Raw genomic sequence first — 15,258 nt, 5'->3', positions numbered from 1 at the left:
AAGTAAACAATGATATGCATATAATACCGCTTCAATTTCGCCCAGGTTTATTGACGATTTTATTAAGCCTGAATTTGTTACAGACTTAAAGCAGTAATTCAACCTCTATATTACATGTATTTTAAAAACCCCACAGCATATGTTCAGATTAATAGTAATTACTTTGCATATTTAGGGAAAAGACAAAGTCAGAGGCAAGCACTTAAATATTTGTAAGGAAAAAAAAATCACATTATTCATATAAAAAGATGAATCATTGAAGATTTCCACAAAAATGAAACAATGCTTTCTACTACTACTAAAACATTGTAACCAATAAAATGATGATGAAGAAATTTCTTTTATCTGAATTTGCATGAAACCACAATTTAACAGTTTTTCCCTAGATTTAATTAGTACCTGCTTTCCTTGGGATATTTAAATTATCAGTTTTGTTTGCTTTCTACATTAGTCAGCTAAGTAGCAAGATTGTTTATACTCCTAGCTGACTGGTATCAAATACGTGTCTTTGTATCAAAAGTCTCTGGATTAAAATTACATGTCTCCATGATCTTTAACAGAAATATAAATTAAAAAATTATTAACGTGGTTAAATTTTAACATTATGGTAATAGAAATAAGGTATAGAATATAATACAGCAACAGACTTATAGATGCAACAAAACAAAATCTTCTAAAGTCATAAAGAAAACCTAAATTAGAAATGTTTAGTATAGTGTGATGGAAAAAGCACATAGCAAATGCTTTACACACTATTCATTTCAGATTAAAAACCAGAATACTTTCTAAAAAAACTCGCCGACTGTGTTTTTGTATACAATATTACCCAGAAAATGATTTCTTTGTCCTGACAGTAAACCACGCAGTGTATCAGACCTACAGGTAAGGTCGTCCTGATTCACTTACGTACGCAAAAACATTAAATAAACTGTATTAAGGGTATAATCTGCACCACATTTCTAACACTCAAATCTTAACAGACACATTTGTCACTGTAGTTCCTCTTTTTTTTCAACTGTGGAAGTATTTGCAGTAGGACTGACCATTGCTGCCTCATCCAATAAGGAGCACACAACAAAACCACACTCTTCTTGTAGCAGATAAACTAAATAAATCATTCTTTTATATGAGCATATGGCATAAGACATACAGTATTTCAACAAGTTCAACAGAAAAAAAAACCCTCCAGTGTTTTTATTTGCCTATTCTCTGGACTACCCAGTCCTGCTGGCAGAGGGGACAGCGATTATTCTGTTTCACCCACAAGGACATGCAGCAATTGTGGAAGGAATGATTGCATTCTCCCCAAACCACTGAAAGAGAAGAAAGAACATGTTCCAGTCACACTCAGCTGTCCCATCAACATCTACAGCAAGGTCCAAACTATCGTTCTCAGATGTTTATAACCACAGCAAGCTTTAGATACCAAATAGGTCACGACTCAATTATTCACTGAGACTGGATTATATGGTCATTCTGAGGATAGTTAGTTTTCAGCCATCTATCCTTTTATTTATTTCCAATTTTGAAAAAAGAAATGCATATATTCTCACCTTCTTGTATAAACTGACACAGTTTTGTGAATGGATAAACAAATTTATCAGTTCTATTCAGGAAATAAATTCAACTATTCAAGTTTTTCACTTTATCTTCCCCAGTGCCAAAATATAGTCAATGCACTACTGACTTACTATCACACAAGAGCATACTACCAAACTGTCACCTGAAATGCAGTGTTTAAACTTAAATGTATGATATCAAAGAGGCACTTTTGACACAGTGTAGAGCCTCAAAATGGGATCTTAGACCAGAAGTTATTCAGAGGCTACAACTGTTTCAACATTTAAAAAAAAAAGGTTATCTATTGTCTATCCACCCCTGAATAATACTAGTTACTTTCCTTTTTTTCCCCTTATTAGTTCCCATTTTTCTTACTGGAATACAAGAGTACCAAACAAAGAAATGTTGTAAATTATGCTTTTTTTTCCCCTCTCTATCTTAAATAGGACACTTCGCAAACCAATTAAGACATCTGGAACAGGAAATTCCTGTTCTAATTAAAACAATCATCAAAAACAACAGTGGATTAAGTTTGAGACAATATATTTCAAAACAGAAAGAACAAACGCGTGGAAAGGTTTACCACTGGTTTAAAAGTTGACCTGAAGGTTTAAAGCAAACTCTTTGAGACAATTTTCACTATTTCCGATTTAAATATATCGGAATTAAGTTAAGATTTGCTTTTGCATACATTGGTATGCAACTGAAGGTATGTTTATGTTTAAATAGCATTACAGCAAATTCAAGTGATTCCATTTTTCAAATGAAAAGTGAACAAGCAAGCAATTGCCTCCACTGTGTCTGAATTAAGACTGGGAAAAATATTGCTTTCTAACCCAGACAAATGTTTATTCCAGAATACAGGAATTTTATTGGTATTACCATTGTGTCTTCCGGCATGCATCTCAGAAGAAAAAAAAAGCAGCCTTTTTCTAGCCACTTCAAAAGCGTACATTATCATCTCCTCAATTATGCTCAGGGTGAGAGGAACTTAAACCTCTCAGTTGCACATGTGTTGACAGCAACTTTGAAGCTGTTTTGTTCTACAGCACGTTTGAAGGGAAAACTAAATTTATTAGTGCTCAAAATAAAGCATAAAGTATTACTAATGCAAAAAGATGACACAATGTAGAATGAAACACCAGTTTACTTTTGAACATTAATAAAATGAGTATTCCCTTCAAACATTAAAACGCACCCCACTGAGAAAAGCTTCAACTGAAAAACAAGCGAATGAAATCACTACATACCAACACAATCTTCTTGTTTGTTTTCAGCTTGACATCTAAGACAGGCATCTAAAAGCAAACAAGAACAAGACTCAATTTGATTCTCAGGATTTCATCTTAAGAATAGTTTGTCAGAGGAAAATATAAACTCTAAAACAAATTTACAAAGGTAAAAATCCCACATTCTGATGTCTAGTTCAGCCCTTTAATGTTAAATACCCCCCCTAAATTTTAAAACAGTGCGACAATGAAACGACAATGAAATATACATCTGAAAGAGATCAGAAGGACTATGAACTGTCCAACAAGTTTTGTTTATTTTCCATTGCTTTCATATTTTCATAACTTTTGCTGAAAAAAAAGCCTTCTCGGTTTTGTAGATATAACAACCAGTAGATTTGTGCCAAGGCACTCAAGCATATTAAGACCAGAGCAAGCACAGAGCCAAACCCTAATTACAGGACTTTGTTTTTCAGATGTCAGCATCTCCTTTTAAGGAAATAATCCACAATTTTGATTTTTTTAGGCTGTACATCTCTCATCACAACCCCCACCTCCTACTACTTTTTATACAGTAGTTTTCCTTAATAAGTACCTGTGTTTAATTTTCACAAGTCACGCACAAATAGAAACATACCAGTCAATTTCATAATATAAATGAATAGATAAACATAGAACAATATCTAATTAAAAATATTTATCATCTTTACACACTCCAGCCTGTGGATGGCAGGTTTAGGACTCAGTAAGATAAAGAAGTGACAACTTCCAGGCTCGGTACTGTGTCACACACACAAAGTGGAAAACTGCCTCTGTTTCTCCTTTGCCTCGACATGGGCTGCCATAGACATATGTGCACATACCATGCACAACAGAAAGCGTTCAACTATTATGGAAGAAAACACATCTTCACCTCTTCAAAATAAAAGGTAATAGTTTAAACAAAAGGATCCTGCAGGATGGACCCAGCCTACATGTCATTGGTTGGACCATGTTTTCCTAGAAGACAAACATAATGTGCTACAGGAATTCAGATTTGTGTATCGTTGCTTTCCTGCCAGATACAGCTGGTACTTCTATTTTAGATTCATTTGCCCAGATATTCCTCATTTTCTTAGGAAATAAGGAACAAACAGGACAGAAACTCTGAAATAGCTGCCCTTCCCTCACTAAGATAAAAGTAAGGCAATAAAAAAAGTTCCTGTTGCCTGTTTCTGCAATTTATATTTCCACAGCATCTAAGGGCCAAGCTGCAGGGAAAATTCAGTCAAACTGCTTCATGTTGTGTCGTGGTACATCGAAGCAAACTGCTCTGGGGTCCCCTCAATAAGCAGGGCAGTAAGCTGTGGCGGACTAGTAGTCACTATAAAAAGCAGCTTTCCCATCGTAGCCCTAGATTTGGAGTTTCAGAGAGAGAAGCAGCACAGAGAGCTGCAATCATACCAAGGGAAGTTGTCCCCACTCCTGCATCGTAAACCTAAGCGTGTCGGCCTGTGAAATGTTAAGCAAATTTAAGCCAGTACTACTGCAGTCCTGCCCTTCCCAGCTAACACCTGCAACACCTGCATTTTTGCGTCTTTTCCTTGAGCTTCTGTGATCCCTGAAGACCACATCAGTTGAAGGAGTTAAACCTGCAGAAAATTAAGCCAGCCAACACTGCCCTCCCTTGCAAAAAATCAAACAAACTAACTTTCAACAAGTGCCAGCTTAAGTCTGGCAGCCTTCAACCTAAGGTTACTGCAGACGCAGTGGCTCTACAGGAGCCAGACCGGGTCTGGCAGGGTCAACATGAAATTGCTAAACTGAAGTCAGTAATGATCAAGTTTCATGTTATAACAATGTGGGTTTTTTCCTCAAAAAAATGGTTACCAGATTTTTCTGCTAGTTTCAGAAGAAAAGTACTCCCTTAGTCTAGTTATGCAAAATTATAAATGAACTTTTTTTTTTAACTTTTATAATAGCTCTGCTTAAGATTTTGTTCATTTAAGACTTTTTTATAGTGCCCTATAACAGGCTAGCTAGAACAGGGAAATATATTCTTAAAATTATGGCTCACATGGCAGATTAAGCCAATTTCTATTTCCAGGGTGGTCCCTGTTCACCACATAAAAGCAGACAATCTTCAAAACATGCTTATGCAAAAGGTGAATCTCCCACCACTTCAGTCTGGGCTGCATCTTTTTTCCTCTAGCACACCTTTTATGCCTTTTCTATTCCACAGAACGTTCTCAGTAAAAACATGATTGAGAAATGACAGCATTACAGGTTTTGTCTCATTTCCCTTAAGCCAAAATAGCATCGTGCTTCCTGGACCTATAAAAGCAAGGTGCTCTGGAGGGAATTTTGGGTCATTTCTCCAGCCAGACTGTATCAAGCCCAACTGAGAGGACAGTTATGCCTAGGATGACTCAGCACAAGAGTAAAAATTTGATATAGATATACAGTGGAAGAATAATTTGAATAATTTTCAAAAATCCAAGATAAATATATTTGTAAAAGACGTCAGAAAAAAGTAGCGCCAATCAACAATGAGGCTGCTTGCAGAGATTCTCCAATTTTCAAAACCAGTTAAACTAACGCCTTTTCAATAGATTTTTCAGTACATTCACGTGTTAAACTGCGCTAGGATGCTTAGGCAGAAGTGTCAGAGGCTCTGGATTAACAGATTTGGGAAATGAATGTGTATCTACATGCGCAACCGCTTCTTCCTTCAAAAAAAAATAAAGAGCAGCACCACAGATCTAGCACTTCGGTCGGCTCGGCTGTAACTCAGCGCTTGCAATAGACAAGAAATAGACTCCACGAAGTAGGCACCTCTCCCAAGGGCAGGGATGGCCGCAGAGCAGCCCGCCTCCGGGCCCTGGCACACGCTCAGCCCGCTTGGCGAGCGCCGCTCCCCACGCCGACAGGCGCTGCGGCCTCCCCCGGCAGGAGCGCGGCGAAGGAGCGCTGCCCGGGGCCGGGGGAAACGCTCCCCCGGCGGGAGCGCGCAGCCCCGCACTTCGCACACCCACGCCGAGGGCCGCGGGGCTCTCCTCTCGTCAGGAGAAGGCGCGAAGGAGGAAGAGGAGGCGCGGAGGGGGCGGCCCCCCCCTTCTGCCGGAAACCGCGTCTCTCTCCTCCGCCCGCCGTGCGAGAGGAGGAGGGCACGGCGGCACGGCACCCTGCGGCCCGCCGCGGCTGCAGCGGCGGCGCCCCCTGCCCCGCAGCGGGGGCGGCGGCCATGGCGGCCGGGCCCTGCCGGCCGGCGCTTACCCATGACCTGCACCCGGCAAATGGCGCAGGTGTCGCACTCCACGTCCCAGCTCCACATGGCCACCGCGTTCCACTTCTTCAGCGAGAACATCTTGTCGGGGGCGCCCGCCTTGGAGCCCGCCGAGCCCGGGTGCGAGTGGGGGGCGCCCGGCTCGTCCCCGTCCTCCACATCGGCCATGGCGGAGGGGCGGGGACGCCGCACGGGCGGCCGCGGCGGCGCCGGGCGGCAGCGCGGGGCTGCAGCGCCACCGCGCGCCAGCAACGCGCGCAGCCCGGCCCCGCGCAGGCGCGGAGGCGGCGGGCGCTCCGCAACAGGGCGCGGCGCGCCCGGCTGAGGGAGAGGCGGCCGCGGCGGCGCGGAGAAAAAAATAATTAAAGGTGGCGGTCAGCCCCCCAGAGTGGCATTTTCATCAGTTTGCAGCGGGGCAGCTGCGGGGAGGACGAACTAAAGAAACGGGCGGCAGCCGTCCAGTCAGCGCTTCCCGCTGTGCTATTCGCTGTGCCTCATCGTTTCAGCACAGCTGCATCCGAGGCTCGCTACGAGGACGCGCGCCCATCACCGCAGGGCAGAGCGCAGGGCGCCGAGCGGGGGCGCGGGAGGCTGCGCCGCGGCCGCCCTCCCCGGGCCGCACGGTGCCCCGCGCCCTGTGCCCCGCCACCGCCGCGGGAAGCAGCGGGGCACGTGAACAGTTTTCCTACCAAGGCCCTGAGGATCAGAACCGCGGGATGACTCGGCAGCGCGAGTCTGACTAGGCTAGGCAGCCGGCAACACCTGCCCGGACACTTCCCCCAACCACCAAATATTCTCCCAGCCCCATCAGGCCCACGGCATTTGTCACTGACATAAAATTGCAACATTCCTCAAAACTCAGTTTCTGCATTATTTCTGTCTTTCATTGTTCCTGTATTCCATTATATATACACACACCATGAAAATTCCTCTTGAATTCCTTTTGTGAAAATACCACAAAATCTTCCGTTTAAAGGTCTCAAAGTCTACAGTCTCTAGTAAGTGAAAGCTAAGTCTTGTTGGAGAGCAGTAATCCTTCATGGAAACGGTCGATTAAATAGGACTACTTTATAATGTCACAGTAGGATAGTCTGAATTTACTTGCTAAATTATCAGCTTGAATTTGTGAAGGCCAAAAAATCAGCAGTAAATACATAAGAGTTGTGAAGCACTAGGAAACTAAGAAGCTAAAAGGGAATTTTAAAGTGGCTGATTATGTTAAAAAATACAATATTTACATATACAACTACATACGCCTTAAAAAACGGAGCTTCAAAGTGTGAATAAGAACAAAGCTAAACAATATACATCATTATTTTAAAAGATAATAGAAACTTGCATTTCTTTTCTAATCTTTACCCAAATAAAAGTATACCAAATTGACTTTTTCAATATAGTGCCCTGTCTCTTTAAGCCTACCTTAAGGTAAGTTTGTTGAATAATGTTGCTATTTATGTACAAACTAAACTTTAAAGATACAATGTTCTATTTAAAGTTAGGAAAAACGAATTATGGGAAGCTGTAAGAGCTAAAGTTAGTTACCTTTCTTTTCCTTTTCTCAAGACTTACCAGCATTTCATCTGCACAAAAGTTCTACCACATTCCCAAAAAGATCAGCTACACTCAGAGCACCCAACTGTGCCCAACAAATAATTTTCTTAGCGACTTTAGATACATACACAGCACTTTTTTTTTATGCAGTCTACAATGCTTCTCTGGAGGTATACCCTAAAACATGAACATACCCATCACACACCTTAAACAGGAAGATCAACAAGATAACGTTCCAGTGCATGGACCACACTGTTTCACCATGGCTTATCCACAAAGCAAAAAGCTAAAGGCAAAAGTCTGCTCTAGCCCGGGATCTGACCCTTGTGCACGCACATACATTCCACACACACCCCCCTCCCGCCCCCCTTTAATTTCTGATTATTTTATTGCAATTTATCCAGTCTCTGACCACACTGTGGAAATCTCAGTATGTCCACATTGGTTTTGGTGGCTGGGCTGAACTTTGAGCACCAGTTGTAGTGCAAGTTTCTCCAGCTGTGAACCACAGCTTCACCTGAATGGACTGTACTGCCTTCTCTAAAGGTAGAGGATGACCAGATCCTCCTGGAATTCCAACTCTTGACATGTTCCCTAAGACTGTTAACATAAGTAAGCCATACACTTTGGTGGTGGCTTGCATGTTGTGCACCTTGACCACAAAAATCTGGCCTTTGGTAATAAAGTAAAAAATAAAAATAATACCTTAGAGATCTGTTTCTATGTTAATCAACTATCAATTCAGAAGAACCTATCTTTTCCGTGAAAACACTGTTAAACAACACGAGTAAGATCTTTTGCTCTCACCTTGGCCAATTCACATGTTGCTCAATGCACATCATCCAATTCCTAAATTCGCAGAAGTCAGCTATAGAAGGAACAACTTGATGTCACGGAGCCTCTGGTTTGGCCAGAGTTGAGAGATTGATCAACTCAGAGAACACACTATACATAGCTGGTACGACACTCATGCTACTATCAGTATGCTAATACAGCAGTGTGTGACAGTAACATGGACTATAGCATATATACTAAAAAAACCCTGATTACTTTATTTCCCAATCACAAAGAAACATTATAATTAAGCTACAATGAAAATTCAATGAAAACTACTTAGATGCAAAAATGCTTGTTTTTCCTCACTGTGGATGTATCTTACCAATAGGCCTCTCTCAATAGGTTCTCAACGGCTATCAGAAAATTTGAAAAGATCAATGATACAAAGTTGAAGTAGCTACTTTCTAGTCATAAATTTGTCATTAACTTTGATAATTCAGTTCTTTGTAACTCATCATATTCTTTTATTCTTTTTTTTTTTTTTTTTAATCATCATGACACATCTGAATTACTGGGACTAGGCGTAATCCAGAAAATTTTAAAATTACAACTTTTTGTAAAACTTGAAAAGAAAATGCATACATAATTTTCCTTTCATAACACCCTGTATTTTTATATCTTTTGCATGGATGTTTAAATTTTGAATACATCTGTTCCTAAAGTAAAAAAATATTGAATTTAAGCACATTTAATTACTGCTACGTAAAATGTCAACTGCCTCTAAAAAGAGATTTTTTTTTAGAAGTCTGTTGTAAATTTTTTTTACAATTTGCCTTGTCATCTCTAATTTTTCTTAGTAGAGATTAGATGGAAACTGGATGCAATTCTCTTCAGTTCTAAGAACTCATAAGAGCAAACTATGACATGGATTATAATTATGTTTGGGTGCTGTCAAAATGTCACACATTTGCTGTTCACTTTGCAAATGCAAATATAAACCACACTGATTTCAATAATTCAACAATGTTAGTTTTAACCTATAACCATTCCCTGAACTTAATCACTTCATGAAGCTTTAAAGCAGTTTTTCCTGCACAACTGGGAGGGAGGCAGCAAAACAAGTGGCTCAAGTATACAGGAACTGCTCTGGATGCCTATGGATAGAAAAAAGACAGTAAAATATCGAACCTGGTCATTACAGCAATTACAATCCCTTCCTTTAGTCTCTCCTTCTCACCTCCTCATGTAAGAAGCCACCAGTCATAACCAGCCCCTTTGCCGAACACGTCAGTTCTAACGTGATGCAGCTCTGAATTTATTCCAAAAGGCTGGGCATCCTTTGATAGAAGAGAGATTGCCAACATGAAACACTGTTTTCAGTATTCCGATGAAGGAGATGTTTTGAAAACTAAATTTTTCAAAATATAAAGGAGGTAACTTTTGATTTGGTATACACTTGCTTGCTTTGTCTTGTCTACTCTTAAGAATAAAACTTGCATTTTTACTGTGCAGCGCTAGAATTTAGATTTGCAGTGAAAGCTGTAGAGCAAATATGATACAGGTACCTTTAACTCTGTCCATATTGCTTTATAGAAATAATATAATAATTTCCCAGGTAATAATTATTTTCTTGGCTATTTTATCACCTAAAGAGCTGTATAAAAAGTTTCAAGCCATTTTAGAGAAATACTGTCCTGGCACTCTAGAATCGATCTGTTCCCTATAGACAGACATGACATTAAAGAGGCTGCACAGGACAGGACAGAGTGGCAGAAACTACGATAGCTCTTTCAGTGAGGTTTCCTGATGTACTTTGTCACTGTTTTTGATGGTAAATAACTCTGCTATAGAATGGGGAAAAAACAACTTGTTTGGCAACTGTGAATGGGGACGTATATGGTAGTAGGTATATGAACTTGTGATATTGTTTCTTATTATACAGTTCATAATCAACTACATTTCTGCAATAATTTCACAGTAAGGGTGCAATGTAATTCATCAAGGATTGATCCTGGATTCTGATTGTCTCCATGTTAAATAATACTCAACTTACGTAATTGCCATAGTAGCTTTCTTTTCATACTCTTAACTCCATCTCAAATGAATATAAAGATGCATCGTCACCTTTTAAGAACGTTTTCAATCTCTATGCACCTTTTTAAACTCTGAATATTGCACAAACAGTGGCTCAGAAGCATGTACAATGTCTTTCATAGATTTTCACGAATCTTTTGAGAATGGAGATGTCTGGAAATGGCCTTTGTTCTTTTTTTCTTTTTTCCTTCCTCTTACAACTTTTTGAGATTTTTGTTGTTTTTTCCACAGCTTGCTTACTCTGAAACATAGAATCGAAGATTATTTTTACTAATAACAAAACTGTTATGGAAATGTCAGTTTTATGATAATGCAAAGAACAGTTATGTAAGTATGTGTGTTTCTTGGCCAACTAATGCATGTGCTGGATTGTATTATGACACTTACTGTTTGTTCTGTCAACAGACTAACATATATCAGGACACTTAAGTACTGTGTCAATTTATCTGCCAAAGAAAAGAATTTAAGCATAGCTCTGTGCCAAAACTATTTCTTAAACTCTAGATGATCTATGCCTCTGTGCTGTTTTACCAATAGGAATATGCTAAACTAAGGGCTAATAATGGCCAGTACTAATAATACTGTTGTGGTTATAGCCAAGACCTCGGTAAGGGCAGACAGTGGGGCTGCAATAGAGGAAGACGGCACAGGAAACAGTACTGTATCAGCACACTAGCTATCACCCGTGACAAAACCACCTGTAGTAGTTCTTCAGGTTTTACTGAAAGTGCCTGATGCAATTGCCAAAACAGAAAACAGACTTCAATGTTAATATGTACAGTTTCTGTGAAAAAATGAAGCGGACATCCAGAAATAAAAAAGAAACCAAAATAGGAATTAGGAAAACATACTGCATTTGTGGAATAAATCACATCCCATTTTACACTGGGAGGATCTCACTGGAATGGGGACTGGAATGAAGAAATCACAGAAATATATTGCTACCCAGAGCAGCAAACGGAGTTTAAAAAAGTACATCCCCACCATTTTCCCTATATTGCCCCCCTGATTGTCCCTGATTTATTTTATGTGGATTGGCATGAACTTACTCATTAAGTGAACCAAATGGACATCGTGACATGTAATATCTGGAAGGGAAATCCTTAAAAAAAATCCTTATAAAAGTTTCTAAAAAAAAAAGTTAATGACCTTTGCATGAGAACCTTTCTGCTTTAATAGGAAAACCCTGTCTCACAAGAGACCAAATAGCTCCTGACTTTGCTGAGATGCTTTAATTAAATCTAAACCCTTGAAATTTATCCATTCTTCTTACAACACCCAGGCTCATCCACCTCCCCTTATGAAGCAGACATTTAAAACCAATGACAAAGACCCCTGACTATCAAATTCCACACTAGCTTCTTGTTTTTTAATTGTTTTAGTCTCTGGAGTAAAACTCAGCTATTACTATTCCCCCCGGACAGTGTGGAATTTCAAGTTAGAAGCTTGTCTCATATTTCATTTATTAAAAAAAAAAAAAAAACAAAACACAAAAAAAACCACCCAAAAAACCCAAAACAACAACAAACTGTGAAGACAAAATAGGGCATATTTTAACTGAGGTTAGCTGTTTTGAGAATAGAACTGCATTTTGAATTGAAAACTGAAAACCACGTTATGTTGTTTTGCTGTTATGAGGGGCACACCTCCACCTATTTTGAAATATTGACACTTCCCATAAATTCATGGGGTAGTGCAGTTTGTCTTAATATTTTTAACATCCCACCGATACTGGGATCCTGCCTAGTATCAGGATAGATCCCACAAGTCACTGTTAGCAAATCCTGCCCTCCAATGCATAACAACCCAAACCAAACCCAAAAACATCAACAAGAGAGGCTGCATAGAAACTTGCCTTATGGAAATTCCCATTGCTCACGTTTAAATCACTGGAAGGTATTTCATAGGCGAAGTTTATCCTCTCATCATTCACACCTGTAGACGTTATATCTTGTGTACCATGTCATTCGACATATTTTTTGACTTTTCGATTTTGGCCAAGGTAGTGCCACAATATATGCATATACAATTCAAATATATACATAAATAATAAAAAACAACCCCACCAACCAAAACTATGTATATGTTACAGCATGACAGAATGGTGTGACAGGGAAGACTTGACAGGAATCTGAATCAACTGCTCAGGAGGAAGCTAGGTGAAGTGTTTTGGTTGTTACAGAAATCACTGTATGCTTTGTGTTTAAAAAAGTTGGATCTTTTATAATAAGAGTTTTTTAGCAGTACTGGAATTCATTCTGTATATTTCCATTTGTGCCATTTATCTCATACCTAGGAATAGGATTGTTTCAATTTTAAGATACTTGTAAAATAAATCAGGTAATCTATAACATGTTTGATCTAATTTATATTAGGGTAACTCAGCAAGATTAGAAGAAAAGGTGAGCAAGGGAAAGGTACAGGAATGAATACAACTTGTGAGGTAAATTATAAGCTATATTGCATCATTACCACATGGAGAAAATGCTTGTACAAACCTCTCAGCTTACACTGTCACCCTCTGGGGTGCTGGTTCACGGCTCGAGATGATTAAAATCACCAAACATTTGGCAAAGCATTTTGCCTGCATCTGGCACCATTTAAACACTCTAGTTACAGAAACTACAGGGAAGTACTCCTTCCTCTTGGACTTTTAAAATTTGCATTGCTGTACAATACATAGCACCTTGCCATCCCCCAGTGTGGAAAGAAGAGACTGAATTGTACATACTTAGTCTTTTTCCTTAAAGTACTTTAAAGGTCTATGGATGAAAGATGCAACATAAATGTCAGGTCTGAGCATTATTGTACATCACTTGATTTTTGTAGAGGAGTTTCCCCTCTTACTAATTCTATCTCTGTTCCCTGTTTTTTGCCATCTGATGAAGGCTTGCTTCTGTATCACCTAGGAACAACGTCACAGCGTCCAGGAAAAGCGAAGGCTGAGCCAGTGGTGTTAAACCCCGGGGATCTCCCACCCCTAAGCTTCTTACCTGGCTACTGAAGTAACCCTTCAGTAGGTACGGTATCTGCATGCTGAGATAGGAAGGAAAAAACTGCGTGAACACGAGTCTGGCTGGCTTTAAAGCCATCTGTTCTTATATATACACACATGTCCCTCAAAACATCATCTCTCTCTGCTCCCTGACACAGGAATTTGTTACTGAAACACCAACCTGGAGTAAAGCAGGGGATATTTTGCATTTTTTGAGAAACCAGAGCCAAAATCTTCTGCACTACTATTTCAGAGGGACCAGGTAAGAGCTTTTTACCTTTAAGTCCTGAATTCAAGTCACATAGTAGATTTAGTTCGGTTGTTCTATGATATTCTCAGCTTTTTTCCCTGTGTAGGAAGAATGACTAAAAATATAGGATAAAGTGGGGAACAAAATCACAATCTCTTAAAGGAAACTCAATTGTTTGATTGGATTTAAAAAAACATAATTAATGTTTCTAAAACAATAATAAAGATTTATATCCTCTTTTTGGTGAAGCTGTTAACTAGACTTTATATAACTGTGACAGCATTTGCCATAGTAACGAGTTAAAAACTTTGTAACTCAAATAGTTAAACATTTATTAATGTAAAGAATATTTTAAAAGCAATTCAGCAAGATTGTCTAATCACTTTTTTTTTAAAAAAAAGTATTCTTGCAAAGCATATGCATTTCCTGAACACTGCAGTCACTGAATCTTTTTAAATCTTATTCTGACTGTAGAGCTTATCAATTTTTTGGCCCTGATTTAAGCGCATAAATTGACTTTTTAAACTCATGTATTTAAAGTAAGTAATTTAGCTAAGTTATAGTCTATATTCTCAGTTCTTATAGCTCTACTTTCAAACTCTGAATTTTTTTTTTTTAAACAGCTGCCTATATTACTGAATCTCAGGAATAGACGAAGTATTCCAGCAGCAGTTTCATCACAGCTGAACACAGTAACACTGATATAATCTCCTTACTGCTATTAATGGATTTCTGGTTTACTCAGTCTGCATAAATCATATAAGCCTTAGGTAAATATGCTTCTGTAACTGTTTGTAAGAACCTTAAGAAAATTTTATGCATTTGTTCATTCTACGGGAAGTCGCTCTTATTTGTTACTGGAAGCTTTTGCTTATTGGCTTAATTTTTACTCCATATGCGTGCTCTTGTAAAAACAATACTGAATCAGTCCTTATCACACATGACTAAATGTTGAAAACTTTGTACTTTAAAATACATACAGATGGAGCAAAAATTAAAGATGTCTTGTAAACACTTAATTTTCCATATATTATTGATTCTGTTTACTATATCTATAGTCTATAGGTAGACTATGTGAAGATAAATACATATGCTCACCTATATATAGGCTTTAAGTATGCATTTTCTCACTATATTTATCTGCACGTATCATGAGGGACAAAGATGTATAGAACTGTGTGAGAAACTAGCACACTGATTTGCAAGGAATCCAGAGAACTTTCCAGCTACCAAGGCCTTACGCATCTGTGATTGCTAAGCCTAGCCCAGAACTTGAAAGTATCATCAGCACAGAAGCTGCAAATCTTAAATGGGAATGCCTTTTTCGTGTCATGGTTTAGAGAAAACTCACGTTATTGGAACGGTTAGAAAAGATAGCGTATTAGCAGTGAAAAGAATCAATCACTCTGCTATAATCATCACAGAATCCTTACTGAAGTTTTTTTAATGTTCACAGAAAAAAATCCCTCCTGTACTTTCAATTTAATCTTTTAACTTCCTCTGCTTTCTGACCTCTGCAAATGAATGTAGTGACCAC

General features: G+C 39.0%; 1 protein-coding gene across 3 annotated transcripts; it reads right to left on the bottom strand.

Moving 5' to 3' along the window:
* Positions 1-30: 30 nt before the first annotated feature.
* On the bottom strand, positions 31-6,229 carry RNF7 (ring finger protein 7). Of its 3 annotated transcripts, none has more exons than XM_086618013.1 (3): positions 6,045-6,229; positions 2,811-2,858; positions 31-1,313 (listed from the first exon to the last, which is right to left on the bottom strand). In XM_086618013.1, exons 1-3 carry the CDS (start codon positions 6,220-6,222, stop codon positions 1,195-1,197), a joined length of 345 nt encoding a protein of 114 aa, XP_086474139.1. In that variant the 5' UTR covers positions 6,223-6,229; the 3' UTR covers positions 31-1,194. The 3 variants fall into 3 exon arrangements, with proteins under 3 accessions (XP_086474139.1, XP_086474140.1, XP_086474141.1); XM_086618015.1 differs by having other exon boundaries at positions 1,209-1,313; positions 6,052-6,229; XM_086618014.1 differs by lacking the exon at positions 2,811-2,858.
* Positions 6,230-15,258: the final 9,029 nt, after the last annotated feature.

The sequence above is a fragment of the Tauraco erythrolophus genome, chromosome 11 (assembly GCF_009769465.1).
Source record: "Tauraco erythrolophus isolate bTauEry1 chromosome 11, bTauEry1.pri, whole genome shotgun sequence".
Classification (NCBI taxonomy): Eukaryota; Metazoa; Chordata; class Aves; order Musophagiformes; family Musophagidae; genus Tauraco; species Tauraco erythrolophus.
The sequence above is the reverse complement of the archived record's forward strand: the minus strand, read 5'-3'. Positions and strand labels throughout refer to the sequence as shown.

Excerpts from the sequence above, each read along its gene's own strand:
- RNF7 (XM_086618013.1), bottom strand. The coding sequence starts at position 6,222 with ATGGCCGATGTGGAGGACGGGGACGAGCCGGGCGCCCCCCACTCGCAC. Across the intron at positions 2,859-6,044 it reads TTGCCGGGTGCAGGTCATGG|ATGCCTGTCTTAGATGTCAA; the intron begins GTAAGCGCCGGC and ends GTTTGCTTTTAG. Across the intron at positions 1,314-2,810 it reads CAAACAAGAAGATTGTGTTG|TGGTTTGGGGAGAATGCAAT; the intron begins GTATGTAGTGAT and ends CTTCTCTTTCAG.